We start from the raw sequence: 27,018 nt of genomic DNA, 5'->3' as shown, positions 1-27,018 counted from the left end.
GCAGGGGAGACTGAGGCACAAAGGCAGGATGAGGTCGAGGCGTGCGGGCGGGCGGGAAGAGACCTGTACCCATCCCATGGATGGGAGTGGAGGCGGAGGGCTGAAGTGCCCGGGGCTCAGGCTTTAAGCCCAGCTGGTGTATGAGTCACGAGGCCTGGGGCAGCCGGGCCAGCACCGTGGGCAGAGGCCCTGGGAACAGAGGAAAGGTCCTGGGCCGGGGCCTGCACTGGGCAGGATGGGTGGTCACGTGACCGCCCCCCCCCCAGCCCTGGCCGCCAGCCGAGGGGCGGGGCCTGAGCTGCCCCAGACCCTATAAGGCCTGCGAGCCGGGCACAGCAGCAGCTGCCAGCCCCGGGCCTTCCCCACGGGAACCCCAACGCGGGCCGCAGCGGACGGAGGGGAAGCTGTGGGGGTCCCCCACGTTTTCTCTGCCTCACCCCTTCCAGTCCCTGAGATCGCCACTATGTCTGCTGGGGAAGAAGGGAGCCGGGGTCGCCCCAAGTCGAAGGGCAAGGTGAGCAGGGGGGGAGAAAACATGGGGGTCAGAGGCCGAGGTGAGCCCCCGTTCTGCTCACCCGGCCTCTTCCGCCCCCCCCCGTCCCCCCCCATGCAGACCCTGAGCAGCTTTTTCGGGTCCCTGCCCGGCTTTGGCGCTGCCCGGAACCTGGTGGCCAACGCCCGTGGCTCCGGGAAGGAGGCCCGGCCGCCCCCCGACCCCACGGCCGCGCCAGCTCGGGCCCAGGGTGAGTGGACCGAGCCACGGGGGGCAGGGGGGGGAACGGGGGTCCTCGGGCTGGCAGGACACAGGCAAGCCTGGCCCTTTGGGAGATTTATGCGTGCTTGAGTGGTCTCATCAGTCACAGCAGTGCCCGATGGGGGAAACTGAGGCAGCGATGGGTGGACAGGCCAGGTTAAAGTGGAGGGCTGAGCCCGGCGGTCCCCCATAGTCTCTGCACCCCACTCCTTGTCTTGCGTAAGCACATTTGAGCTCATTCGGAAGTGTGTGTGTGGGAGCCTGGTGTCCAGAGACGGCCAGCGGCTCTCCTGGGGTCACACAGGAGCTGGCTGGGACAGGACGGGCCCAGGATGGGCAGGGGAGTGGCTTCCGTGGGGAGCCCCCCCCCGTGACCCCCGATCTGGCTCAGAGCTGCAGGCAGCTGCCTTGGCCACCGCAAACCTCGGGGACACACAGCCAAGCTCTGCCTCAAGTCACCCCAGGCCCGGGTGGGCACCCAGGGCCCCGAGGGAAGAAGGTCCCTGGGGGAGCTGAGCCTGGCTGGCGGCCGCGGGTGCCACCTTCCGCTGTCCCTGGCACGGTGGCCGGGACATTCCAGGCAATGATGCAACGGGCCCCGGGCAGCGGGGCCTTTCCTAACCGCCGGTGTCCTCACAGCGGCCTCGGAGCCAGAGCAGGTGGCCGGGGAAACGGAGAAGCTGCAGGGGCCTTCGGATGAGGTGAGAGGCGGCTCGGCGGGAGCCGGGCGTGGGCCACGAGGGTGGGCACCCACGCGCAGTGTGACGCGGCCTGTTTGTGCCTCTGGGAGACTTGGTGGCTCCTGTTCCTCTCTCTCTCTCTCTCTCTGGGCCTCGGCTTGCACATCTGGGAAATGGGCACACGCTCCATGCTCCAAAGGGCCTGATGTTCCCCTCCTGTCCCAGTCAGTCTGTGAGAAAGACAGAAATTGCTCATTGCATCCTAGACACCCAGTGAGGCTGACACACCCGCCCCAAGTCACACAGTGGCACGGGCAGGACCGTGGTTCTAGATGAGCCTGGCCCTGCAGAGGGTGTGACAGCTGGGGGCCACATTCGGGGGGACAAAGCGCTGGGAGGGTTGAGGGTGCGGCCTGCACCCCACTCTCCGCGCTGCTCTGCCCGGAGCACTAGCTGGCCAGGCTTCCCAGAGAGCCAAGTACGACTGGGTCACCCCAGTTGGACTCCCCTGCTTCAAATCAAAGCACCCCTCAGAGGCCATACCCTGCTCTTCTGCCGGCACGGAGCAGCCGCCGCATTCCAGCTCCCCACTCTCCTCAAGGAGCTCTTTTGTGTAGGATGGGGTTTGAACTCAGGGCCTGGAAGCTTGGGAAGCAGGCATTCCCTGCCTTGAGCCACTCCCAACCAACCAAGCCACGCCCACAAGAAACCACGCCCACAACCAAGCCACACCCACAAGGAACCAGACCCATAGCCAAGCCACACCCACAACCAAGCCACGCCCATAACCAAGCCACACCCACAGCCAAGCCACGCCCACAAGAAACCACGCCCACAACCAAGCCACACCCACAAGGAACCAGACCCATAACCAAGCCACACCCACAAGGAACCAGACCCATAACCAAGCCACACCCGCAACCAAGCCACACCCACAAGAAACCATGCCCACAACCAAGCCACACCCACAACCAAGCCACGCCCACAAGAAACCATGCCCACAACCAAGCCACACCCACAAGGAACCAGACCCATAACCAAGCCACACCCACAAGGAACCAGACCCATAACCAAGCCACACCCGCAACCAAGCCACACCCACAAGAAACCATGCCCACAACCAAGCCACACCCACAACCAAGCCACGCCCACAAGGAACCAAGCCCATACCACTGTGGCCAAGCCCCCCAGCCATGGAAGTAACTTTTTGGATACCCATGGGACTAGAACTGGGCCTGGGCACCATCCCTGAGCTTTTATTTATTTTGGGGGTAGCGGCCAGTTATAGGGCTTTGAACCCTGGGCCTGGGCGCTGTCCCTCAGCTCTTCAGCTCAAGGCTAGTGCTCTACCACTTGAGCCACAGCGCCATTGGAGATAAGGGTCTCAGGGATTTTCCTGCCCGGTCTGGCTTTGAACTGTGATCCTCAGAAATCAGCCTGTGAGAGGCTAGGATTGCAGGCTGAGCCACTGGTGCTGGGCTATTATTTTTTGAGCCACATCCCTATCTATCCCTATCTACCAAGCCACGCCCACCAAACAATACATTCCTCATCGAAGCCCCACCCCCATTGCTGGAGTCATTGGGTTTAGGTCCGGTGAAGGCTCAGAGAAGGGATGTGGCTTGCTTACTGTCACCCTGCAAGTGAGGAGAGCTGGATTTGAACTTGGAGAGAGAATTCCAGGGATCCTCAACCCCAGTACCAGGCTGAGGGGCTGAGTCATTCTCTTGTGTGGTGACTTTCTGTTGAATGCAGTGTGTGTGTGTGTGTGTGTGTGTGTGTGTGTGTGCGCACGCGCACGTGCGCGTGCGTCACCAGTCCTAGGACCTCACACTCTTACTTAGGTTTGTGTTCAAGGCTAGCGCTCTACCACTTGAACCACAGCTCCACTTCTGGTTTTCTGGGGGTTCGTTGGAGATAAAGAGTCTCACAGACTCCTGCCTGGGCTGGCTTCGGACTGTGATTCTCCGATACAAACTCGTGCCTAGTGAGTACATTGGTTTTAATAAACACTAAGCCCAGATGGCTCAACACCTCAGGAGCAAGAGTACAGAATGGCTGGGCGCTGGTGGCTCACTTCCTGTAACCCTAGCTACTCGGGAGGCTGAGATCTGAGGGATTCTTATCTCCAGTGAACCACCAGAAAACGAAGTGGTGCTGTAGTGGCGCTGTGGCTCAAGTGGTAGAGCGCTCACCTTGAGCAAAAGAGCTCAGGGACAGCTCCAGGCCCAGAGTTCAAGCCTCAGGGCTCAGAAGAGGGACATTTGGGCCAGCTGTAATGGTAACTAAGAATGCCGCGTCTTGGGGTGCCAGGGTCCCCTACAGTGAAAGGAGGACATGCAGTGCTCAGCTGAGGGGGAGTCGGGCCCCAGTGGTGCTGGCGGGAGCTGGGCCTGTGGGTGGCGGGTGGCAGAGGCCTGTGGCCTCCACTTGCCGCTGACCGCCCTGCTTCCCCCTCAGCTGACCGCAGCGGCCCAGGCGGGCTCCACGACGACGCGGACCAAGGACGCCCTCTCCTCGGGGATAACCAGCATGCTGGACTCGGCCAAGGGTGTGGTCCAGGGCGGCCTGGACACCACACGGTCAGCCCTGGCCAGCACCAAGGATGCAGCATCTGAAGGGGTCCTGGGGGCCGTGGGGATGGCCAAAGGGGTGGTGCAAGGGGGGCTGGACACCTCCAAGGTGGTCCTCACAGGTACCAAGGACACGGTGGCCACCGGACTCTCGGGAGCCGTAAACGTGGCCAAGAGCACCGTGCAGGCTGGCGTGGACACCAGCAAGACCGTGCTGACCGGAACGAAGGACACAGTGGCCACTGGGCTCACGGGGGCTGCAAATGTGGCCAAGAGCGCCGTGCAGGCTGGCATAGACACCAGCAAGACCGTGCTGACCGGAACGAAGGACACAGTGGCCACCGGGCTCACGGGGGCTGTGAACGTGGCCAAAGGGACAGTGCAGACCGGCCTGGACACCACCAAGTCTGTGATCATGGGCACCAAGGACACAGTGGCCACTGGACTCATGGGGGCTGTGGATGTGGCCAAAGGGACAGTCCAAACGGGCCTGGACACTTCGAAAGCTGTCCTCACAGGCACAAAAGATACAGTGGCCACCGGGCTCACGGGGGCCATGAACGTGGCCAAAGGCACAGTGCAGACCGGCCTGGACACCACCAAGAGCGTGCTGACCAGCACCAAGAATACAGTGGCCCCTGGGCTCACAGGAGCTCTGAACATGGCCAAAGGGACAGTGCAGACCGGCCTGGACACTTCAAAGGCTGTCCTCACGGGCACCAAAAACACAGTGTCCACAGGGCTCACAGGGGCCATGAACGTGGCCAAGAGCGCTGTGCAGGCTGGTGTAGACACCAGCAAGACTGTGCTGACCGGCACGAAGGATACAGTGGCCACTGGGCTCACAGGGGCTGCAAACCTGGCTAAAGGGACAGTCCAAGTGGGCCTGGACACTTCAAAGGCTGTCCTCACAGGCACCAAAAACACAGTGTCCACGGGGCTCATGGGCGCCATGAATGTGGCCAAGAGTGCCGCACAGGCTGGCGTGGACACCAGCAAGACCGTGCTGACCGGAACGAAGGACACAGTGGCCACTGGGCTCACAGGGGCTGCGAATATGGCCAAGGGGACAGTGCAGACCGGCCTGGACACCACCAAGTCTGTGGTCATGGGCACCAAGGACACAGTGGCCACTGGGCTCACAGGGGCCACAAATGTGGCCAAGAGTGCTGTGCAGGCTGGTGTGGCCACCAGCAAGACCGTGCTGACTGGAACAAAGGACACAGTCAGCAGTGGGGTCACTGGCGCCATCAATGTGGCCAAGGGGACAGTGCAGACCGGCCTGGACACTTCAAAGGCTGTCCTCACAGGCACAAAAAATACAGTGTCCACCGGGCTCACGGGGGCCATGAACATGGCTAAGAGCGCCGTGCAGGCTGGTGTGGACACCAGCAAGACCATGCTGACCGGAACGAAGGATACAGTGGCCACCGGGCTCACGGGGGCTGCAAATGTGGCCAAGGGGACAGTGCAGACCGGCCTGGACACCACCAAGTCTGTGGTCATGGGCACCAAGGACACAGTGGCCACTGGGCTCACAGGGGCCACAAACGTGGCCAAGAGCGCCGTGCAGGCTGGGGTGGACACCAGCAAGACCGTGCTGACCGGAACGAAGGACACAGTGGCCACCGGGCTCACAGGGGCTGCAAATATGGCCAAGGGGACAGTGCAGACCGGCCTGGACACCACCAAGTCTGTGGTCATGGGCACCAAGGACACAGTGGCCACTGGGCTCACAGGGGCCACAAATGTGGCCAAGAGCGCCGTGCAGGCTGGGGTGGACACCAGCAAGACCGTGCTGATGGGAACGAAGGACACAGTGGCCACCGGGCTCACGGGGGCTGTGAACATGGCCACGGGAACGGTCCAGACCGGCCTGGACACCACCAAGTCTGTGGTCATGGGTACCAAGGACACAGTGTCCACCGGGCTCACAGGGGCCACAAACGTGGCCAAGAGCGCTGTGCAGGCTGGTGTGGCCACCAGCAAGACCGTGCTGACCAGAACGAAGGACACAGTGGCCACCGGGCTTTCAGGGGCTGTGGACGTGGCCAAGAGTGCCGTGCAGGCTGGGGTGGACACCAGCAAGACCGTGCTGACCGGAACGAAGGACACAGTGGCCACCGGGCTCACAGGGGCTGTGAACGTGGCCAAGGGGACAGTGCAGACTGGCCTGGACACCACCAAGTCTGTGGTCATGGGCACCAAGGACACAGTGGCCACTGGGCTCACAGGGGCCACAAATGTGGCCAAGAGCGCCGTGCAGGCTGGGGTGGACACCAGCAAGACCGTGCTGACTGGAACTAAGGACACATTCAGCAGTGGGGTCACCGGTGCCATCAATGTGGCCAAGGGGACAGTGCAGACCGGCCTGGACACCACCAAGTCTATGGTCATGGGCACCAAAGACACAGTGTCCACGGGGCTCACGGGGGCCATGAACGTGGCCAAGACGGCTGTGCAGGCTGGCGTGGACACCAGCAAGACCATGCTCACTGGAACGAAAGACTCGGTCAGCAGTGGGGTCACTGGCGCCATCAATGTGGCCAAGGGCGTTGTCCAGGGTGGCCTGGACACTTCGAAAGCTGTCCTCACAGGCACAAAAGATACAGTAACCACAGGGCTCACGGGGGCTGTGAACGTGGCCAAAGGGACGGTCCAGACTGGCCTGGACACCACAAAGAGCGTGCTGACCGGCACCAAGAATACAGTGGCCCCTGGGCTCACAGGAGCTCTGAACATGGCCAAAGGGACAGTGCAAACCGGCCTGGACACTTCAAAGGCTGTCCTCACGGGCACCAAAAACACAGTGGCCACAGGGCTGACTGGGGCCACTAACTTGGCCAAAAGTGCCATGCAGGCTGGCATGGACACCGGCAAGACCGTGCTGACCGGCACGAAGGACACGGTGAGCAGTGGGCTCACCGGTGCCATCAATGTGGCCAAAGGGACGGTCCAGACCGGCCTGGATACCACCAAGAGTGTGCTGACCGGCACCAAGAATACAGTGGCCCCTGGGCTCACAGGAGCTCTGAACATGGCCAAAGGGACGGTGCAGACCGGCCTGGACACTTCAAAGGCTGTCCTTACAGGTACTAAAAATACAGTGGCCACGGGGCTCACAGGGGCCATGAATGTGGCCAAGAGCGCCGTACAGGCTGGTGTGGATACTGGCAACACCGTGCTGACCGGCTCGAAGGACACAGTGGCCACCGGGCTCACAGGGGCCATGAACATGGCCAAGAGCGCCATGCAGGCTGGTGTGGACACTGGCAAGACCGTGCTGACCGGCACGAAGGACACAGTGGCCACCGGGCTCACAGGGGCTGTGAATGTGGCCAAGGGGACAGTGCAGACCGGCCTGGACACTTCAAAAGCTGTCCTGACAGGCAGCAAAAATACAGTGTCCACGGGGCTTACGGGAGCCATGAACGTGGCCAAAGGGACAGTCCAGATGGGTCTGGACACCACCAAGTCTGTCGTCATGGGAACCAAGGACACAGTGGCCTCGGGGCTGGCGGGGGCTGTGAACGTGGCCCAGGGCACTGTTCAATCCGGCCTCCACACAACTCAGAATGTGGCTCTGGGTGCCAAGGCCACCATCTGCAGTGGGGTCACCCAGGGCATGGATGTGGCCAGAGGCACCGCCCAGGGTGGCCTGGACACCAGCAGCGCCGTGCTGGCTGGCAGCAGAGCCGCCACATCCACCCGACTCACGGAGGCAGGAGACGTGATCCCGGGCGCTGTCCAGGCTGGAGTCGGTGCTGCGCGGAGTGGCGGAGCCCACAGTGAGCTCACGGATGCACACGGGGTAGACACAGCGCCTGCCGGGCTCTGCCGTGAGCTGCGAGGGCTGGGGGAGCTCTTCCACCCCATGAGCGCCCAGGAGCAAGGTGAGGCGGAGCGGGCAGGGCAGGGGCGGCACCGCCTGGGCTCTGAGCCAAACCCGAGCGCAGGCCTGGGGTTTCCTGGGGTGAGGCTGGCTGTCTTTCTTCCAGCCCAGCTGGAGGCCTCGGAGCCGGGGCCGAAGGTGCTCTCGGCTGACCAGGCCAGCTACTTCGTGTGTCTCGGGGATCTGGCCCCCAGCTTCCGCCAGCGGGCTTTCGAGCACAGCCTGAGCCACGTTCAACACAGTCAGTTCCAGGCCCGGGATGCCCTGGCCCAGCTGCAGGACGCCTTCCAGACGGTGAGGACGCCGCTGCCCCTCCCCACACCTCTGCCCACGCGCCATTCAACACACGCACACCGTACGCCGGGCAGGCCCGTCCCCGCAGAGGGGCAGGGGTGCAGAGCCGGGCCGGCGGGGGCAGCTGGGGAGCAATGCCAGTACAGCTGGACTCAGGACCCTGAGGGCGAATCAAACAGCTTCCGGGGCACAGTGCCTGTGCATCCTGGGGCAGGGTCTCTGCAGGCCGCTGAGCAGCGTCTCAGGAGCCCCTCCCACTGCGACACCCACTCATGTCCCTCAACGTCAGCCAGGGGCACCTGAGGACTGGCTGGGCCAAGGCCCCAAGGCAGAAATATGCTGAGAGGGTGGCAGAGGGGACAGGACAGATCCTGCCCTGGGGACTCAACCCTAGAAGTCATGCTGATGGCCAGGACTCTAGGGAGTCATGGCTGGGTTCATGCTGGATGGTGACATCATCTTACAGACATCAAGTTGCCTGGTCGCCACTCCTAAGCCCGCCTCTGGTCCCTTCCATGAGACCCCGGGGGTCAGCCCAGCCTGAGCTCCAGGGCCCGTGCTCTGGGACGCACTAGTCCCTGCCAGGCGCCCCCCTCCCCCTTCTAACCCCCCTTCCACCCTTCCAGATGGAGGCCGAGGTGCAGGCTCCAGGAGAGCAGCAGTGTGGAGATGGGGAAGCTAGCCCCACAGCGGACCACACAGGGAACCAAGAGGTGCAGTGGCGCAGTGGACCTCTCTCCTCCCCAGCCTTCCCCCTGCCCCTCTCCCTCCCTCCCTTGCCCTCCCCTGCCCCTCCCTCCCTCTCCCTCCCTCCCCTGCCCTCCCCTGCTCACCGGCTGTCTGTTCCACAGGCACCCGGCGCCGAGGCTCTGTCCAGGGTCTGCACCCTCCTCCGCCAGCTGCACTCGGCCTACAGCGGCCTGGCCTGCGGCCTGCGGGGCCTGTCGGAGCCCCAGCGGCAGCTGGGCCGCGCCCGCCACAGCCTGTGTGAGCTCTACAGCCTGGTGTCCTCCGTGGGCTCCGCCGTGGAGCTGCCAGCCGAGAGCCTGGCCCAGAGCTGGGACGGCGTGAGCCGCGCGTGGCAGGGGCTGGAGGCACAGCTGGAGGCCCTGCAGCACAGCCCCCCGCTCGGCTGGCTGGTGGGGCCCTTCGCCACGGGCCCCGGCGCGCACCAGCTATAGGCATCTGCACACCCAGGCCGGTCCTGTGCACCCCCAGCCCAGCCTGCTTCCCCAGGGCCCTGGTCCTGTGCGTCCAAGCAGGGGCCCCGGGGATGGGGCTCTGTCTGCGCCTCCTGCCCTGGCTCCAGGGAGGGGCTGTGTGGCTAGGACTGGCCGCAGGACTTCTGGGAGCTCCACTCCCGAGTGAGGACCCTTCCTTCCTCAGCCCCCGTGGGCCCCTTCCTGTGGCCACCTCTACACTGCGGGCAGAGGCTGACCCGGCCCCTGGCGAGTGCACAGCAGGTGCTTGCGTGGGAAATGCCTTCCCAGGGGATCTCGCTTGAGGGAACAGGCGAACCACCCCGACCCCTGTGGGATGGAGCCAGGCTGTGCAGAGGGCTGGACGAGGTGAAGCCGGGGCCTGGCCGTCCTCCCTGGCCTGGGATCTGCGGAACGGGCCAGCGGGGGCGGGGGCCGCGGGGACGGAGGGAGCAGCTGGTGACGGCCATGACAGGACCTGTGCCCCCCCCAGCCTTTCCTTCCCCAGCTTCATGCCACACGCAGCACGGAGGAGCGACACGAGTGCCGCCGGCTACAGCCATGGAGACACCAGGCCCCGCGCTGCGCTCCGGGCCTCCTCCAACAGTCCACCCGCTCCCAGGGGCCTCTGGGGGACGGGGGACGCACACCGCTCCCCACTGCCGTTAGCAAACCGAGCCAATAAAAGGGATCTCTTTTCATTAGAAAACCCTTTATAGTCATTTCATGTCGGTCAGAAATCACAGAAATTAGGCAGAAAACCCCCCGAGGGGACAGATACAAACAAACAGCACAGCGGTTCCCCCCAAGGTCTCTGCTCTGGTGGGGGTCGGGAGGGGACAGCAGCCGCAGCCCGAGCTCAGCTCTCCTCGTCCAGCCGCACCCTCTCGCGTTCCTGCCGCTCGCCCCCAGGCCTGTCCGGGTCCGGGCCCTCCCGCAGGCTGCTGGGGGGGCAGGGGGGCACAATGGAAGGGGGGTGAGGACCGCTCGGCCAGCTCCAGGCCATGGGGAGCAGGGCAGGTGTGAGGGGAAGCGGGGTCCTGGCGCTGTCTGTGGGCTGGGAAGGGGGGGGCGCGGCCGCGGGGGGGGGCACCCGGGGCACACTCACCCGCCCCGCAGGTCTCCAGAGCCGCGCCTCGCGCCCTCCTCCGAGTCCTGCGCGTCTTCCTCCTTGTCCTCCACGCTCTCCCTCTTTTGTGATGTGGCATCGCCGTTCACGGGGGCTGGGAGATCTAGGGGGCATGGAGAAGTTGGGGTCACTCCCTGACCCCCGTGGCGGACCTGTGGTCGGGGCGGGCCTCGGGCGCTGAGCCTCTGCCTTGCAGATGGCCTCCCCCAAACGGCCCTCAGCATGCGCAGGCTCACGCGAGAGCCACAGGCTCCGCGAGGCTGCTCTGCAGCTACTGCGGCCACCTGGACAGAGGCAGGGTGTGACCCCGCTAGAATGTTCTAGCCCGAGAGACACAGGAGCAGGCTCCGCCGCCCGGGTCCTCACCAGCCGCCTCGTCCTCAGCCTTGTCCTTGGGGGCCTCCTCCCCGCTCAGCAGCTCCTCCGTCTTCTCCCTCTCGGCGCCCGTCTTGTTGGCTTTCTGGATCGCCTCAATCTTGGGCCCCAGCACCCGCGACTTGAGCCGTGTGTAGACCTCCGCCGCCTTCTCCATGACGTCCTTGTTGGCTTTGTACCGGCGAATCTGCCCACACGGCCACCGTGTCACCCCAGGGAGCCGGCTGACCTCCCACAAGACCCTTGCCAGTCCCCATGGCCTCCACCCCCGCAGGGCCCCTCCCCATCTGCCTCCTGCCTTACCTTCTTCAGTGTGGCCACCACGTCGGTGTTCTTTTGCAGGATCTGGGAGGTCACTTGCAGCGTCCCCAGCTCGTCCAGTGCATTCAGACACCTCTGCACGTCCTGGGGGGGGGGGGGGAGGAGAAGGGTTGTGGCTGCACCATGGCCAGAGGCCAGCCAGGAGCCAGCATGGTGGTGGGGGGTCCCCTACACTGCAGGGGAGGCCGGGCCCTGACCCCACAGGTCCACCCAGGCCTTCACTGATGTAAAGAGAACTCCCGGGACGCGAGGTGGCTGAGCCTTCATGGCTGAGGATGTCTTACCGGATTGTCGACCTTCAGTGCGAACTTGATCTCACTGTGCAGCTTCTGCAGCTTCTCCTCTACAGAAGGTTCTGGGCCAGAAGAGACACCATCGGACCTAAGTGGGGACTGCAGGCCCAGGCCCCGGGCAGCTCAGCCCCCCACACTCCAGGCCCCGGGGCTCTGCGGAGCCACTGGCGCCCTCCTGAGAGGGAGGCGCTGGCCGGCCTGGTGTGCCCCGCCCGCCCCGGCTCCTCACCTTTCTTCTTCTCCACCTTCCTGTCCAGTGGGAGCCCTTCGGACCGTTTCCGGGTTCGCTCCACTTTCCCAGGCCTGTGGAGAGGTGACCCCCACACAGGTCCCTGGTCACCTAGCCCATGTGGCCACCAGCGCCCGGGGCACCGGGCTCCCACCCCGCAGCTGGGCCCTGGCATGGATGGAGGGCGGCCACCTGCTTCCGGGGCTGCGGGCCTGGCCGGGGGGGTACTGACCTGGCTCTCTGCTTGTCTTCGGGCCGGCCCCTCTTCTCCTTCTGGCTGGGTTTCTTCGTGGGCTCCGAGCCCTGGGACTGGGACTTCCTCCCAGGTTTCCTTCCCTGCAGCGGCAGGAGCACAGGGGTCGTGAGTCCAGGCCTCCACCCAGCAGAGGGGCAGCAGTGGCACAGCCCGGTCCTCTTTTCACTGCACAACCCACCCTCTCTCCTCCCTGCCTCCCCGCCCCTCCCACCTCTGTTTCAGCCACACAGGCTCCTTCACTGGTCCTCAAACAAATCAGGCTCCACCCTGCCCCAGGGCCTTTGCACAGGCTGCTCCCCTGCCCAGAATCCTTGTGCACTGCCCCTCGCTGTGTTCAGTTCCTTGCTTAAAACACCATTACGCCTGAAGCATTTGAGATGGACCTTTCTAAAGTGGAAAATGGGGCCTGTGAGGGGGTGGAGACTGCAGGTATGCGGGCGGTGAAGGCAGGTGGACTGCAGTCCAGGCCTGCCTGGGAGAAAAGGGAGAAACCTTATCTGAAAAGCAGCTAAAGCCAACAGGAGTAGGATGTGGCCGCCGGCTCTGCAGCCTGCATGCCCGCGCCCCGTTCCCACACCTCGTCGGTGCTCGGTATCCCGGAAGTCCCTCAGGAAGGTGTGGGATGGGGAGGGCGGGCGGCCGCGGCGCAGGTCCTCCCGGGCGCCCACCTCTCGGTCCAGCTCGGCCTCGGGCTCCGAGTCAGAGGAGGACGGGGGGCCGCGGCCCCGGCCCTTGCGGCCGCGCTTCTTGCCGGGCTCATCGTCATCCCTGAGCTCGTCGGCGCTGCTGCCCGCGCTGCCCGCACACTCGGCGTCCCCGCGTTCCGCCCGCTCTCGCCGCCGCTCCTTCTCCTCCTTCTCCTGCTCCCGCAGCCGCCGCAGCTCCTCCTCCTGCTCACGCCGCCTCCGGGCCTCCAGCTCGCGCCTCCGCTCCTCATCACGCCGCTTCCACTCGCTGATGCGGTCCACCTCATCGCTATCGCTGCGGGGAGGCGGCCATGGGCTCAGCCCTGAGACGGTCCCAGCGCCGCCCACGGCCCCGCCCCCGAAGATGGCCCCTCCCACCGCCCCCGCCCCCAGCGAAGACCCCTCCCACCAGCCCCGCCCCTGAAGACGGCCCCTCCCGCCGCCCCGCCCCCAGCGAAGACCCCTCCCACAAGTCCCGCCCCTGAGGACGGCCCCTCCCACCAGCCCCGCCCCCAGCAGCAGGCCCTCCCTCAGGCTATGCTCCCTGATGACGGCTCCTCCCAGGGGCCTTGCCCCCAGCGGTAGGCCCTCCTACCGCCCCCAACCCTGTGACGGCCCCTCCCACCAGCCCCGCCCCCAGCAGCAGGCCCCTCCCACCAGCCCCGCCCCCTGAAAGACGACCCCTCCCACCGGCCCCGCCCCCCGAAGATGGCCCCTCCCACCGCCCCCGCCCCAGGGAAGACCCCTCCCACCAGCCCCGCCCCTGAAGACGGCCCCTCCCGCCGCCCCGCCCCCAGCGAAGACCCCTCCCACAAGTCCCGCCCCCTGAGGACGGCCCCTCCCACCAGCCCCGCCCCCCGAAGATGGCCCCTCCCACCGCCCCACCCCCGGCAGCAGGCCCCTCCCACTGGTCCCAGGGGCCTCGCCCCCAGCCACAGGCCCTCACAAAGCTCCACCTCCCCCGCGGAAGCCCCGCCCCCAGTGACGGCCCCGCCCACCGGCCCCACCTGCCCGCCTCCTACCTGTCGCTGCTAGAGCTGGAAGGTGGCCTCTCAGGCTTGGGCTTCCTCCCACGGGGCTTGGGGGGCGGCTTCTCCGCTAGGGAAAAGGAGGATGCTCACCACCTTGCCTCAGCACGCCCACCCAGGTCACCCTGGCCTGCACGCCTACCTGGCTTCCGGCCGCGCTGAGGCTTCTTGACAGACACATCGGAGTCCGACGAGGAGGAGGATGAGGAGGAGGACGATGCTGACCTGGCCACCGCCGCTGGCTGCGCCATCACCCCGTCAGAGTCTGCTTTGGAGTCGGAGTCGGAGGCTGTGGGCACCTTCTGGGGCACACAGCAGGGTGTCGGGGCAGAGCAGGAAGAGGGTCACAGGGCCGAAGGCCACGGCCACCCATCCCCCACTGCCTTCAGTGCCATCCAAACCCCTCCTTACAACAAGAGGGCAGGTGGCACAGGCCTGGCAGCTCGTGGAGGTCAGGGCCAAGCTGGCATCGTGGGTTCAAATATGCCCTCCTCAGGCCAATGAGCAGCCGCCACTTGCCCCGGCCAAGCCCAGCATCAGTACTCACCCTAGCTTGTTCACACACACACACACACACACACACGCACATGCACACGCACACACACGGCTCTACAGGCTTGTGGCATGCCAGCCCCCAGAATGCCACACTGGGCATAGTGAATCAGAACCTGCTGCTCCTCAAGAAACTGCCTGGGCCCCACCACAGAGGGCCACATGTTCTGTGCGTCAGTCATGGCTGGAAGCCACGGGGCTGGGAGAGAGAAGCCCCATGTAAACTGAGAAAAGGGACCACAGGGCACCCTACCTTTTTCTTCCGCCCTCCTGGGGGCCCCCTCCGAGGTGGCCGGCCCACAGTCTTCTTCTCAGGGGTGAAATCCTGTGGGAGGAGAAGGGAGCTGCAGGGGGTGTGGGCTGCCACGTGGGGCTCTCCCTCACACAGGCCCCGGCCCGCCCTCCAAAGGAGCAGGCAGCTGCTCACCTGGTCACTGGTCTTCTCTGACTCAGACGAGCTCTCTGAGTTCTCATCCTCTGATGGCGAGATGCTGGCTGGATCCAGGTCACTGGAGGCTTTGCGAGCTCGTTTCGAGACGGACATCTGCGAGGAAGCGTGGCCACTATCAGTAACCCGCAAGCAGCGCTCATGGTAAGGGATGAAAAGCCCAAGGGTGGGAGAGGGTCTAGAAGAGGGAGGGGGGTGTGTGTGTGTGTGTGTGTGTGTGTGTGTGTGTGTGTGTGTGTGTGTGTGTGTGTGTGTGTGTGTGTGTGTGTGTGTGTGTGTGTGTGTGTGTGTGTGTGTGTGTGTGTGTGTGTGTGTGTGTGTGTGTGTGTGTGTGTGTGTGTGTGTGTGTGTGTGTGCGTGCGCGCGCGCATGCGCGCGCTGCGGTTGGGTGCTGCCTTTTCACTCAAGGCTGGCATTCTGCCACTTGAGCCACAGCTCCACTTCTAGATTTTTTTTTTTTTGGTTGGTTGTGGGGCCTGAACTCTGGGCCTGGACGCTGTCCCTCAGCTCTTCAGCTCAAGGCGAGAGCTCTACCACTTGAGCCACAGTGCCACTTCTGGTTTTCTACTGGTTTATTGGAGATAAGTTTCATGGACTTTCCTGCCCGGGGCTGGCTTTGAACTGTGATCCTCAGATCTCAGCCTCCTGAGTAGATAGGATTATAGGCGTGAGACACCAGCAACTGGCCACTTCTGAATTTTTTGATGCTTAACTGGAGATGAGTCTCATAGAGCTCGGTGCTAGTGGCTCATGCCTGTAAGCCTAGCTACTCAGGAGGCTGTGATCTGAGGATCACAGTTCAAAGCCAGCCCGGGCAGTAAGGTCTATGAGGCTTATCTCCATTTAACTACCAAAAAAAAAAAGCCAGAAGTGGAGGAGCTCAAGTGGTAGAATGCCAGCCTTGAGCACAAAAGTTCAGGGGCAGCATCTAGCCCTGAGTTGAAGCCTTAGGACAGGCAGGCGTACACAGACACACATACACACACACCAAGAGATGTGGGTCTGCCTCTCAAGTGTGAGGTTCTGAATTCAAATGCTCTACCACCACTTAAAAAAAGAGAAAAAAAAAAGGAAAGAAAAGAAAAGCTATCGATTTAGCTGAGCACTATGCTCAGACCTATAATCCTAGCTACTCAGAAGACAGAGCTGATGATTCCAACTGGAAGCCAGCCTAAGCAGACAAATCAGACTCATCTCCAATTAACCAGGCAAATATGGAAGTGGAGCAGTGGCTCAAGTGGTAGAATGCCAGCCTTAAGCAAAAAAGTGCTGGGACAGTGCCTAGGCTCTGAGTTCAAGCCTCAGGATTGGCACACACACACGCACAAATACATGCAAACACACATACACACAATAATGAACAAATAAATTCAAGGCAAAACCCCTCACAAAATAACAATAACAGGGCTGGGAAGGTGGCTCAGTGGTAGAGCGCTTGCCTTGCATGCATGAGGCCCTGGGTTCGATTCCTCAGCACCACATAAGCAAAAAGAAAAAAGCCGGAAGTGGCGCTGTGGCTCAAGTGGTAGAGCGCTAGCCTTGAGCTGAAGAGCTGAGGGACAGCGCCCAGGCCCAGAGTTCAGGCCCCACAACCGGACCCAAAAAAAAAAAAAAATAACAATAACAAAAATGCCAAGTATGTTATAAGAAGGTTGGGGGGAAGGTGGAGGAATTAAATCATGCTGGGTGCCAGTGGCTCACGCCTGTAATCCTAGCTACTTAGGAGGCTGAGATGTGAGGATCGCAGTTTGAAGACAGCCCAGGCAGGAAAGTCCATGAGACTCAGAAGCCAGAAGTGGTGCTGTGGCTCAAGTGGTAAAGCGCCAGCCTTGAGCAAAAGCAGATCAGGGACAGCACCCAGGACCAGCAAAAGGAAAATAAAAATTAAATCATCACCATAAATACATTCATATTCCCCACTGCTTCTGGGGCTTGAGATCAGAGCCTGGGTGCTGTCCCTGAACTTGTTGCTCAAGGACAGTGCTCTACCACTTGGGCCATAGCTCCATTTCTGGCTCTTTTTGGTAGTTTACTGGAGATAGTCTCAAAAACTTCCCTGCCTGGATTGGCTTTGAACCTTGATCCTCAACTCTCAGCCTCCTGACCTTTTCTTTTTTTTTTTTTTTTGCAGCACTGAGATTTGAACTCGGGGTCTTGAGCTTGCTAGGCAGATGGCCTATCACTTGAGCCATATCCCCATATCTGCCAGCCTCCTTAATAGCTAAGATGACAGACATGAGCGGTCCCTGGCTATAAGACATTAAAGTCCATTCAATATCAAGACTAAAGTCCTCATTTTAACCTGAGACCAGCTGAGTGAGGTGGTTTCTGAGAACCTGAAACACTTCACAAGACCCCCATCATCTCAATAAGTCAGGCATGAGGATTCATTCCTGTAATCCCAGCATAGAGCAAGCGGAGGCAAGAGGACTGCAAAGCTGTAGAGGGGAAGGGGAGAAGAGAGAGGGGAGGGGAGGGGAGAAAGGAGGAGAGAGGGGAGAAATGGGAGGGGGGATGAAGGCTGACAGGGAGGGCGGGAGGACCCGCCTCCCAGGAGGGACAGAAGTGGGCAGCCTTTGGCCTACATGTGCCAGGCCATCCTGTCTCGCCCCTACCTTCAGTGCCGCTGTCTTCCGCTTCAGGCCACTGTGGTCACTGCTCTTGTCGGAGTCGGAGTCGCTCTCCATCCTGTCGCTGGCAGCTGCAGCGGTCACGGCCGTGACAGCCATGACCCCCCGGTCCTCGTTGTCCTCGTCCGCGTCACTGCCCCCCGCAGGGTCAGCTCCGGGGGCCTCCTCGCTGTCGGAGGAGCTCACTGGCTGAGGGGGGACACAGTCCACACATCACTAGGGGCCCTGGGTGGCTCTCCCTGTCCGACTAGTCACCCAGATGCCAGCCCTTACATCTCAAGTGTACGGGCTCCATCTCCCCATGAGGAGGGCAAGTCCAGAGCGCTGTGGCTAGGGGCAGGATGGGGAGGCTAGGGAAGGCAGTGTTAAATCCTGATTCCCAGTGCCTCAGTGGTACTGGAAGTGTACGGAGCTCTCTCGACTGCACTTGGACTTCAGCTAGAGGGCTGGCAACATCTCTGTTTTAAAACATGATTCGTTGAGTCTGGAAAGGTGTGTTAGTGGTAGAGTGCTTGTCCAGTCCTGGGTTCAATCCCTCGGTATGACATATACAGAAAAAGCCGGAAGTGGCATTGCGGCTCAGGTGGTAGAGCGCTAGCCTTGAGCAAAAGAAGCTCAGGGACAGTGCTCAGGCCCTGAGTTCAAGCCCCAGGACTGGCAACAAACAAACAAACAAACAAAAATCATGATTGACTGGATGACGTAAAAACGGTTCTGTGAGCAGCTGGGCCTTGAGGACACAGGCCCGTGGCGTCCACTGCTGGATGTGCTGAACTCCTGCCTTCCAAGGGAGTGGCCCAAAAGCAGGCAGCCCCGAGATGACGCTACAGAAGGACACGGACCGCTCTTGGGACCCTTCTTGAATTCACTCTGAAGTTTGCAAGAGGAAAGTGTGTAAGCCCATCACCCATGCAGCCAACCACCACAGAATGCCTGCCATGGGCCTGCGCCTGGCTGAGTGCTGGGCAGACACTCCCTGCCCTCGCTGAGCTCACAGTCTATCGGGGAGACACGGTTAGGACCCAGCACAAAGATGGGGAGTTGCAGGACTGCCTGCTCTAGAGAGCACAGCTGAAGAGGGGAGAGGCTGAAGACACAAAATAAGACTCAAGGTCACCAGGAGCAGGAGGGAATGGAGGGGGACGGCTCATGAGTTCTTTGTGGGGTGCCCGGAAGGTTCTGGAATTAGGGTAGTTATGGACAACATGGCAAATACATGGAAAGCCGTTGAGGGGGTAGTCTCAAATGGTGACTTGTTGTAAATGTCCCCTCCATTTTTTTTAAAGAAAGAAGGAACACTGGGCTGGGAAGGTGGCTCAGTGGTAGAGTGCTCGACTTGCATGCTCAAAGCCCTGGGTTCGATTCCTCAGCACCACATAAGCAAAAAAAGAAAAAAGCCGGAAGTGGCGCTGTGGCTCAAGTGGTAGAGCGCTAGCCTTGAGCTGAAGAGCTGAGGGATAGCGCCCAGGCCTTGAGTTCAGGCCCCATCCATGACCGGACTCAAAAAGAAAAAAAAGAAGGAACACTGTTCTCTGGATGACTGTAGTTGGGGGGTCTGGGACTGTAAGGAAGAGAACCAGGTTGGGAGAGAGCAGAAAAGTCCAGGAATAAGGGGGCTGTGGACACCGGGTGCAGGGGCTGGGCAGCGGGGAGGTAGCTGGATGGACCTTCCTTTGCTCATTTAGCTGGTTGCTTGACCCCCCTCCCTTTATTTGTTTATTTATGTATGGCAGTCCTAGGGTTTGAACTCAGGGCCTGGGCATTCTTTTGCTCAAGGCTAGCACTCTACCACTTGAACCACAGCTCTATTTCCCACTTCTTCTGTGTATGTGGTACTGAGGAATGGAAGCCCCAGGGCTTCATGCATGCGAGGCAAGCACTCTACCACTGAGCCACCTTCCCAGCCCTGGCTCCCTCTTTTCTAAAGTTCTTCTCTTCCACTGATGGGAGTGGCTGGCACCACAGTGGCCTCCACACGGAGCAGGTTCATTCTTAACAGACAAGGGAAATGAGAAGCAGGCGCTGAAGGGAGCTGGTGGCGCAGCACTGAACGAAATCCTCTCCCTGCGTGGCCCAGGCCACGTCAGGGCCTCGCCTGTACAATTTCTGACAAGATTAAAAAGGATGATACTTAAGTAGGTCAAGGCCCAAAGAGAAAAAGACAGGATTTAGGATTTTTTTTCTCCTACTTCCCTCCCCAGCAGGGAGCCACAGCAGGGGTGGGGGATGAGGTGGGGGTGGGTGGGGGACACGTAGCAACTAAATGGCTAGGCCAAGGGTCCCCTGTAGGAAGCACAGGCCAGTGTCCTGGTCCTAAGTGCCACCAAGCTGGTCACTGCAATGTGTAACAGCTCCGATGATCACGTGACTTTTGCAGGTGAGGATACACACACGGGGAAAGGGGGAAAGACAGAATCTAAGTAACAGCTCAGGAGCCTGCAGCCAGGCGCCGCCATACACACCAGCACTGGGGAGGCTGAAGGGCGAGTGTCACAGGCCAGCCTGGGCCACATGGCAAGACCTTGCCCCAGAAAGGAGGTTATTAAATAAATACATACATGCATAAGTGAATGAATGAAAGAGCACAGAATCCGAGGCAGGGTAAGGACTAGCCTGGAAGCCTGGCGCCAGCCACAGCTTCTGATGAACAGTCCTTCCCTACTCCTGCCCAGCTCCTGACCAGATAAACCTCTCTGCCTCCACAGCTCTGGCATCCTGCCCATCATCCCACCGTGCCCCCACAGAATGGGACAGTGGATGCTACCATGAACACAAGGGACATGATCTGCAAGGGCTACAGAGCCACGACTCGAACCTGGGTCCAGTGTCCCAAGTGCCCCTTCACCATCCTGCTAGCGGCTGGTACCACTCAAGAGAATGCAGGCCTAGGCATTCAGAGCTCTGGGCTCTGGTCCCAGCCCTATTGCCCACAGACTTAAGAACCTTAAACAGTAGCCAGGTGTGGTGAAGCAAACCTGGGATCCCAGCACTCAGGACACTAAGCCAGGATGATAAGGGATCCAAAGCAGAGCCTGGAGCTGGTGGCTCACGTCTGTAATCCCAGCTACTAAGGAGGCTAAGATCTGAGGACTGCAGTTTAAAGCCAGCTCACCCAGGAAAGTCTGTGAGACTCTTATCTCTAATTAATCACCAAAAAGCCAGAAGTGGAAGCTGTGGTTCAAGTAGAACACCAGCCTTAGCAAAATAAGTTCTGAGACAGTGCCTAGGATCTGAGTTCAAGACCCAGAATTGACATACTAGTGTACACAGGCATGTGCACATGCACAACCCCCACACACGCTACCTCCCAATCCCCCCACCTCCAGCTCCAAAGCAGCATAGTGAGATCCTATCTCAAAGGGGGTGGAAATAAAAAGCAACGAAGGAAAAAAGAAACCTTTCAGCTGGTTGGAGTGGCTCATGCCTGTAATCCTACTCCCAAGGCTAAGATCTGAAAACCATGGTTCAAAGCCAGCCTGGGCAGGAAAGCCCAGGAGGCTCTTATCTCTAGTTAACCAGTAAAATACCAGAAATGGAGCTGTGGCTCAAGTAGTATAGCAACAGCCCTGAGTGAAAAAACTCAGGGACAGGACCCAGACACAAGAGTTCAGAAGCTCCAGGACCAGCACACACACATACCAAAACAACAAAAACAAAAACAAGAAGAAGAAAGCTTGGACAGGTCCCTTTGCTTCTTGTAAGTAACAAGAAGTTACCAATAGGTTATTCTAGGTCACGAGTAATTGTGTCCACAGGGTGCATTTGGTAATGTGTAGGTACATTTTGGTAGTGGAGATTGTGCTGGGGTAGGCAGACACCAGGCAGGGTGTTTTGAGGCCAGGGGTGCATCCCAGCCCCCTCCAGCTACAGAAAAAATTGGGCCCTACCTGAGGCCCAACACAGTTACACTGCCATTAATTACACCAACCCTGGGAAGCCCGGTCTGGCTGAGGCACCTCAGAGACAAGCCTGGCCCCTCTGGGCATACAAGCAGACACTAGGCCTCTGGGCCATCTGAAGGCACACCAGGACACCATCTTGAGCTCTTGTTAGGATGAGGACATGAGAATAGGCCCTCCACTGCACTTTGGGACTAGTATGAAGCCCTGAGTTCAAATCCCAGCACCTCCAGGTCAGCCTCTCTCATGACCTGTTGAGCCAGACCAAGCATGGTGGTGCACAACTGTAACCCAGCACTTGGGAGGCCGAGGTAGAAGGACTACAAGTTTCAAGTCTGCTGGGCTACATGATGGGTCCCCGGCTAGCCAGGACTGCACAGCAAGACTGAGTTAAATAGCTAGACATGGTAGCTACTCAGGAGGCTGAGTAGCCAAAGTGTGCAAGACCCCATCTTAGCCAGGCGCCAGTGGCTCACGCCTGTAATGCTAGCTACTCAGGAGGCTGAGATCTGAGGATCATGGTTCAAAGCCAGCCCAGGCAGGAAAGTCCGTGAGACTCAAGTGGTAGAGCACTCGCCTTGAGCTCTTGAAGAGCTCAGAGACAACACCCAGGACCAGAGTTCAAGCTCCATGACCAAGAAAAGCAAAACCAAACAAATAACAACAGCAACAAAAAGTAGGCACAGAGCTACATGTGATATCCTGCAAGAGACTGCAGTCTACGCTGGCCTGGATAAAAGATACCAACATCTGAAAAAATAATGAAAAAAAAAAATCATTTCTCAAGTGGCAGATGCCTGCCTGGCAAGCTCAACGTCCCAAGTTCAAACTCCCAGACCAGTAACAACAACAAAAACACAAATAATCAAAGCCAAAATGAGACTGGCACCAGTGGCTCATGGGCACATGGCTCCTAGATACTTAAGAGAGCTGAGCTGAGCAGGAAGATCAAGGTTCAAGGCTAGCCCAGTCAGAAAAACCCACAAGAGGGCTGGGAAGGTGGCTCAGTGGTAGAGCGCTTGCCTTGCATGCCTGAGGCCCTGGGTTCGATTCCCCAGCACCACATAAGCAAAAAGAAAAAAGCCGGAAGTGGCGCTGTGGCTCAAGTGGTAGAGTGCTAGCCTTGAGCTGAAGAGCTGAGGGACAGGACTCAGGCCCAGAGTTCAGGCCCCACGACTGGACCCAAAAAAAAAAAAAAAAAAAAAAAACCCACAAGAACCTAGCTCAAAAGTAACCAGCAAAAACAGGTCCAAAGACATGGTTCGAATGGTAGAGCATCAGCCAAACAACTGCAAGGTCCTGAGTTCAATGCCCAGTACCACCAAAAGTAAATAGAGTATGTGTGAGCATATATGACATATACATATATATTTATATATTTAAATAGATATAACGCAATGTTCAGAATTAGATACTTAAAGAGAGAATGTGCGTTTGTAACAGTGGGGGATCTTGTGAGGGTAGATAGAAACTGGCCAGAGGCAAGATTGCCTTGTCACTGGAAATACCCATGTACCTACTGAATTTTCTAAGTGTGCATAAAGAAGAAAACAACTCAGTTTCCCATAAATCCAAGCTTCCAAAGGCCCACCTATACACAGAACAATGCAAGGTCTCTGGGACCGTGCATAAGAACTGCAGGGCCCCAACGTCTTGACCCTCTACCATTGGAGGGGTTGGCCCAAGAGGCTGCGTTTAACACCCATGTTGTATTTAGAAGTACATCCGGGTTAGATACCTGAGGCTAATTTGCAACTTTGGGGTTCAGTGGAAGCTCCTTCGGTTTCTAGAGTACTATTTTTGATTTCCCTTTCCTTGAGAGCAGGCATCTACACCGTACTTAGCAAGCTGTGGGTGTCCAATAAATATTAAATGGGGAGATGATTCACCAGGAGGTAATAAGCTCAGGATGTAACCAAAAGGAACTTGAACGGGTGCCACAGAGAAACTCATGGAACTCACTGCCTTGAAAACTTTCTGCTCCACTCAGCCAGGATGGGTTTCAAACAGGGACCCTGTTTCCCGGCCTCATCTGGGGTGATAAAAGTAAGCTATAACTCTCAAGATGGGAATGTCAAGAGATGTGTTGAGTGAAGTCCACATGTTGGACAGTAATCTTGGAAGGCAGGGGCTAGGCCTGACCATTCTTCCCTCCATGTGTCTAGCATAGCCATGTGTCTAGCAATACTCGGCAATGGGAACACAGAACCATCCACAGGTCCTGGGGTGACACTCATAAGTGCCAGGAACCACGAGGGGAAGGCAGGCAGGTCTTGACTATCTCCACACCATTCTCCCCACAACCAGCAGGGTACCCCTAAGTCCTCCACAGCCTTCTGTGGAGTTGAATTGTACTTTTTAAAATTCCTTCCCCCAGAGCCCCTCCAGACACCAGCTTGCCCGAGTTGTCCCCATCACTACGGCTCTGTTGTCATTCTTCCCACCAACCAGGAATCCTCTCTCTACACCCGACCTCCAACTCTCCTGGGCCCGATATTAGGCAAAAAAGGTCAAAGGAGTATGTCACTGACAAAAAATACGGTTTGCCTTTACGAGGGTGGGGCCCCTTTTCTCTGCCCAAGGGCCATTTGGATATTTATCACATCATCCGTGGCCTACAGAAAATTCCTACCACAGGCCAAGGAGCGCAGGCCTTGAGAAGCATGCTAGAAGCATGTGCTCACCCCACGCCTGCCTTAGAACACAGAGAACACTTTTTTTTCTGCTGACCTGGGAACAGTGGTCTTTACCAGGATAGATTCCGAAACCCTATGCCCCCCTCAACCAGCCCCAGACCACACATCCTGGGACCCTTGGCGGTGGCCATGGGGGAAGCCCCTGGCATGGACTGGGTAGAAGCTGGGGATGCTGTTCTGCCCTCCCAGAGTGTGATCGAGCCAGGCTGAAGCAGAGAACCTGGTCCAGAAGCTTCTCTTCTCCCGTGGGACAAGAAAAAGCCCACCTGTAGCCCCACTAGGAGGAAGTGTCCTTTGCAGACTCCCCCGGAGCTGGACACTTCCCACCCCAAGTTACTCACCGGTGGAGCGCTGTAACTGGCGTGTGGATTGTTCTGGATTTCCCACAGTCCTTCATTGAAACCTTTCCTCTTGTTGGGCTTGCCGTATTTGTCTTTACATTTGTCGTAGGGAAACAAGTCCTTCGGTCCCAGAAAGGCTCTGGAGAATGGAACCATGGGCCAGCTAAAGGTAAACTGGCCACGTAGAGGTATTGGGGACTGGTGGGGGGAGAGAATGAGGACAGGGGATACCAGGACCCATCTAGGGACACTTACGTTTCATGTGTACCAAAGAAGAAGATGGGGTATTTGTTGGGTGGAGGTTTCACGGCGCCATCAGCAATATCATCGATCTGTAGGGGAGGCCAGTTAGGAGAGGCTTAGGGTGAAGGCCAGGAGGCCCACCTGCACACTCTGACCCAGGAAATCACCAAGACAGCCACCAAGTTACTTGGGAAGAAGCATGGTTGGGGGCGGAGGTGCTTTCAACCCAGGAGACACATCTCCTTCCAAGCAGGAATGTGCATTCTCCTGTGTACCTCCATTGCAAGCCTGTCCCCCACCCAGAGCGATTCCTCTCCCTGGGAAGAGGGAAGAAAGCTGCCCTAAGACAGGTGCTTCACCTGAGCACAGCTAAATATGGACTCCTAAAGCAACCAGGGGGAGGGGGGCCAAGCTCAGTTTCTATGAACTCCCAAGACCTGACAGGGACCCCGGCTCCTGCAGAAAGCCCAAGCAGCTGTCTCTCAGAAGATGCAGCTGTGAGCGCCAAGGATGCAGAGAGTGGGGGGTGGGCTGCAGGAGACAGGCCCTGAGAGCATCCAGGAAGTCCCACCCTCTCCCTGCAGGCTCATGGGCTCCAGCAGCTGTCAGTCATATCCTCACAGGAGGTTAGCAGCCCCTCCACTTCCAATCAGGTGCTTGGAAATATTCCGGGCTTTCTAGCTGGAGGAGGGGGGTGGGGCAAGGAGGAAAAGCTAGTGCTCTGGAAAGAAGAGAACTGGGCAAAGGAGGGAAGTGCTGATAAAGTTTCATTGCTCCCATCTCCTCCAGAAAAACCGGCGCAGACAAATCAACTTACAGTGGGTTTTCTCATCCCAAATAATGCCTCCCCCATCCATCTCTCCAACTGTGAAGGACTAGGGCTGCTGGAAGCTTCTCTGTCACTCTCACTCTCCTAGGTTCCCTCAGTTAAGCAACCTAGCACCCTGTCTCTGTAGGATGCTAAACTCGGCCAGGCTGAGGACCTGACTTTCTGGCTTCTGGAGCTTCTCCTCTCCCATGCTGAGGGCCACCACTGACCCTGGGAGGTCAGTTCCCCTACTCCACTGTCTGAAGCTGGGGCTTCTATCCTACCATTCCAGAAACGACCTAGGGGTGACAAGGGCCTCTGGGGCCTAGTGTACCCAGGATTCCCCAATTCCTCCAAAAGTGGAACCCCAAGTTCTTTGGTCTCTGCCCTTCCTTAAAGGCTCCATCCCCCAACATCAGCTGTCCTGATTCCTTCACCTTTGGCCTCCCTCGGCCCCTTGGCCTTGACCCTCACCCCTTTTCCCCATTTCTGCAACTCTCCTCCAGGAGCTGGCACGGCCCCAATGCCACTCACAACTTCTGCTCAGGAGTCCAGGCGGCCCATGGACCTTCTCCAGTCGGACCTGGCCCAACTTACTCAGCCTTCCCCCTTGCCCTCGAACCCATGATAGCCCCGCCCCAAACTTAACCCCACCTTGAAGCCTCTCAGGACCCGGCAGGGACCCCCTGACCGAGGGGGGGGGAGGGGGGGAGGGGGAGGGGAGGGGCTCGACCCCTGGCCACCATCCGGGGCGCTGGTTTCTCGGCGCAGGGACCCTCCAATCACCCCTCTCCCCCACCCCCCGGCCCCGCAAGACCCAACTCCACGCCCAGGGCGCGGCTTCCTCAGAAACCGGAGCCCCCGGCCCTGCGGACCCCAGCGACGGATGCCTCCGGTCGGGAAGCCTTCCTACACCCCGGGGGCGCCGAGGGCCCCCCGCCGGCCCGCGCCCCCTCAGGGTGCCGACCCCTCAGCGTGCGCGCGCGGCCCGCGCCCCCCGGCCGCCCCGAGCCCCGGCCCTCGCCGCACCCCCCGCTGGCCCATCGCCGCGCGGCCTCACCCGGGCTGGCCAGTGCGGGTAGCCCTTCATCTTGGCGAACACCAAGTCCCCGGGCTTGAAGGCGTGCGGCATGCTGGCGGCGGGATGCCCAGGCCGCGGCGGACGGCGGCGGCGGTAGCAGCGGCGGCGGTGGCGGCGGCGGCGGCCGTGGCCGTAGCAGCGGCAGCAGCGGGAGACGAAGTCGGGGGCGGGAAACGGACGCCAGAGGGGCGGAGGCGTCCTCCCAGGCAGCCGGCCGGCGCGTACTTATTGGGCTCGGAGTCACAGGAAGTCCCGCCCCCTCATCTTCACGGGCCGGGAACGCTGTCGCTCAAGACCACGTGCGGGGACGGAGGAGCGTGCAGACCAATGAGAAGAGGAGTTGGAACGGAGCTAGCTAACGGGATTGGATAACGGGCAGACCAAAAGGGCGTGACCTAGAGACCTAATGGAAGGGGGCGGATACTACAGGAGGTGAAAGGGGAAAGGTGTGTGGAGGGAAACGAAGGCGCTAAAGGGGTGACGGGGCGTGGTTCTCCAGAGGGGCGGGACCGAGGCCTCCCTATGCTGGAAATAGGAGGTTGACCATTGGATATCACCGGAACAAAGGCCCAATCATCGGAGGAGGCAGGTTACCAACTGAAGGCGGGACT

The 27,018-nt window shown here is 59.8% G+C and overlaps 2 protein-coding genes across 4 annotated transcripts; one reads left to right on the top strand and one right to left on the bottom strand.

Moving 5' to 3' along the window:
* The first annotated feature begins 357 nt into the window (after nucleotides 1-357).
* On the top strand, nucleotides 358-10,095 carry LOC138807599 (perilipin-4-like). Its single transcript, XM_069993380.1, has 7 exons — nucleotides 358-514; nucleotides 614-743; nucleotides 1,394-1,455; nucleotides 3,895-7,900; nucleotides 8,006-8,193; nucleotides 8,820-8,906; nucleotides 9,045-10,095. Exons 1-7 carry the CDS (start codon nucleotides 464-466, stop codon nucleotides 9,372-9,374), a joined length of 4,854 nt encoding a protein of 1,617 aa, XP_069849481.1. The 5' UTR covers nucleotides 358-463; the 3' UTR covers nucleotides 9,375-10,095.
* LOC138807601 (hepatoma-derived growth factor-related protein 2-like) lies at nucleotides 10,088-26,609 on the bottom strand. 3 transcript variants are annotated; one of them, XM_069993383.1, is made up of 16 exons: nucleotides 26,387-26,609; nucleotides 24,531-24,607; nucleotides 24,276-24,414; nucleotides 17,325-17,528; nucleotides 14,689-14,805; nucleotides 14,515-14,586; nucleotides 13,852-14,011; nucleotides 13,704-13,779; nucleotides 12,664-12,976; nucleotides 11,972-12,075; nucleotides 11,740-11,813; nucleotides 11,502-11,572; nucleotides 11,200-11,301; nucleotides 10,888-11,083; nucleotides 10,501-10,624; nucleotides 10,088-10,333 (listed from the first exon to the last, which is right to left on the bottom strand). In XM_069993383.1, the coding sequence occupies exons 1-16, from the start codon at nucleotides 26,456-26,458 to the stop codon at nucleotides 10,252-10,254; spliced, it is 1,983 nt and encodes a 660-aa protein (XP_069849484.1). In that variant the 5' UTR covers nucleotides 26,459-26,609; the 3' UTR covers nucleotides 10,088-10,251. The 3 variants fall into 3 exon arrangements, with proteins under 3 accessions (XP_069849484.1, XP_069849482.1, XP_069849483.1); XM_069993381.1 differs by having other exon boundaries at nucleotides 10,088-10,336; nucleotides 26,387-26,608; XM_069993382.1 differs by having other exon boundaries at nucleotides 10,088-10,336; nucleotides 13,852-14,008; nucleotides 26,387-26,608.
* Between the last annotated feature and the right edge of the window lie 409 nt (nucleotides 26,610-27,018).

Source organism: Dipodomys merriami, unplaced genomic scaffold (assembly GCF_024711535.1).
Source record: "Dipodomys merriami isolate MVZ:Mamm:240054 unplaced genomic scaffold, mDipMer1.0.p SCAF_421, whole genome shotgun sequence".
In the NCBI taxonomy this organism is placed as follows: Eukaryota; Metazoa; Chordata; class Mammalia; order Rodentia; family Heteromyidae; genus Dipodomys; species Dipodomys merriami.
This window is presented reverse-complemented; position numbering and strand designations above follow the sequence as displayed.

Coding starts and splice junctions, on each gene's coding strand:
- LOC138807601 (XM_069993381.1), bottom strand. CDS start 26,458: ATGCCGCACGCCTTCAAGCCCGGGGACTTGGTGTTCGCCAAGATGAAG. Junction 17,529..24,275: donor CCAGTTACAGCGCTCCACCG/GTGAGTAACTTG, acceptor GTCCCCCCTCAG/CCAGTGAGCTCCTCCGACAG. Junction 11,573..11,739: donor GAAGGTGGAGAAGAAGAAAG/GTGAGGAGCCGG, acceptor CTTCTGGCCCAG/AACCTTCTGTAGAGGAGAAG.
- LOC138807599 (XM_069993380.1), top strand. CDS start 464: ATGTCTGCTGGGGAAGAAGGGAGCCGGGGTCGCCCCAAGTCGAAGGGC. Junction 8,194..8,819: donor TGCAGGACGCCTTCCAGACG/GTGAGGACGCCG, acceptor CCACCCTTCCAG/ATGGAGGCCGAGGTGCAGGC. Junction 8,907..9,044: donor ACCACACAGGGAACCAAGAG/GTGCAGTGGCGC, acceptor TCTGTTCCACAG/GCACCCGGCGCCGAGGCTCT.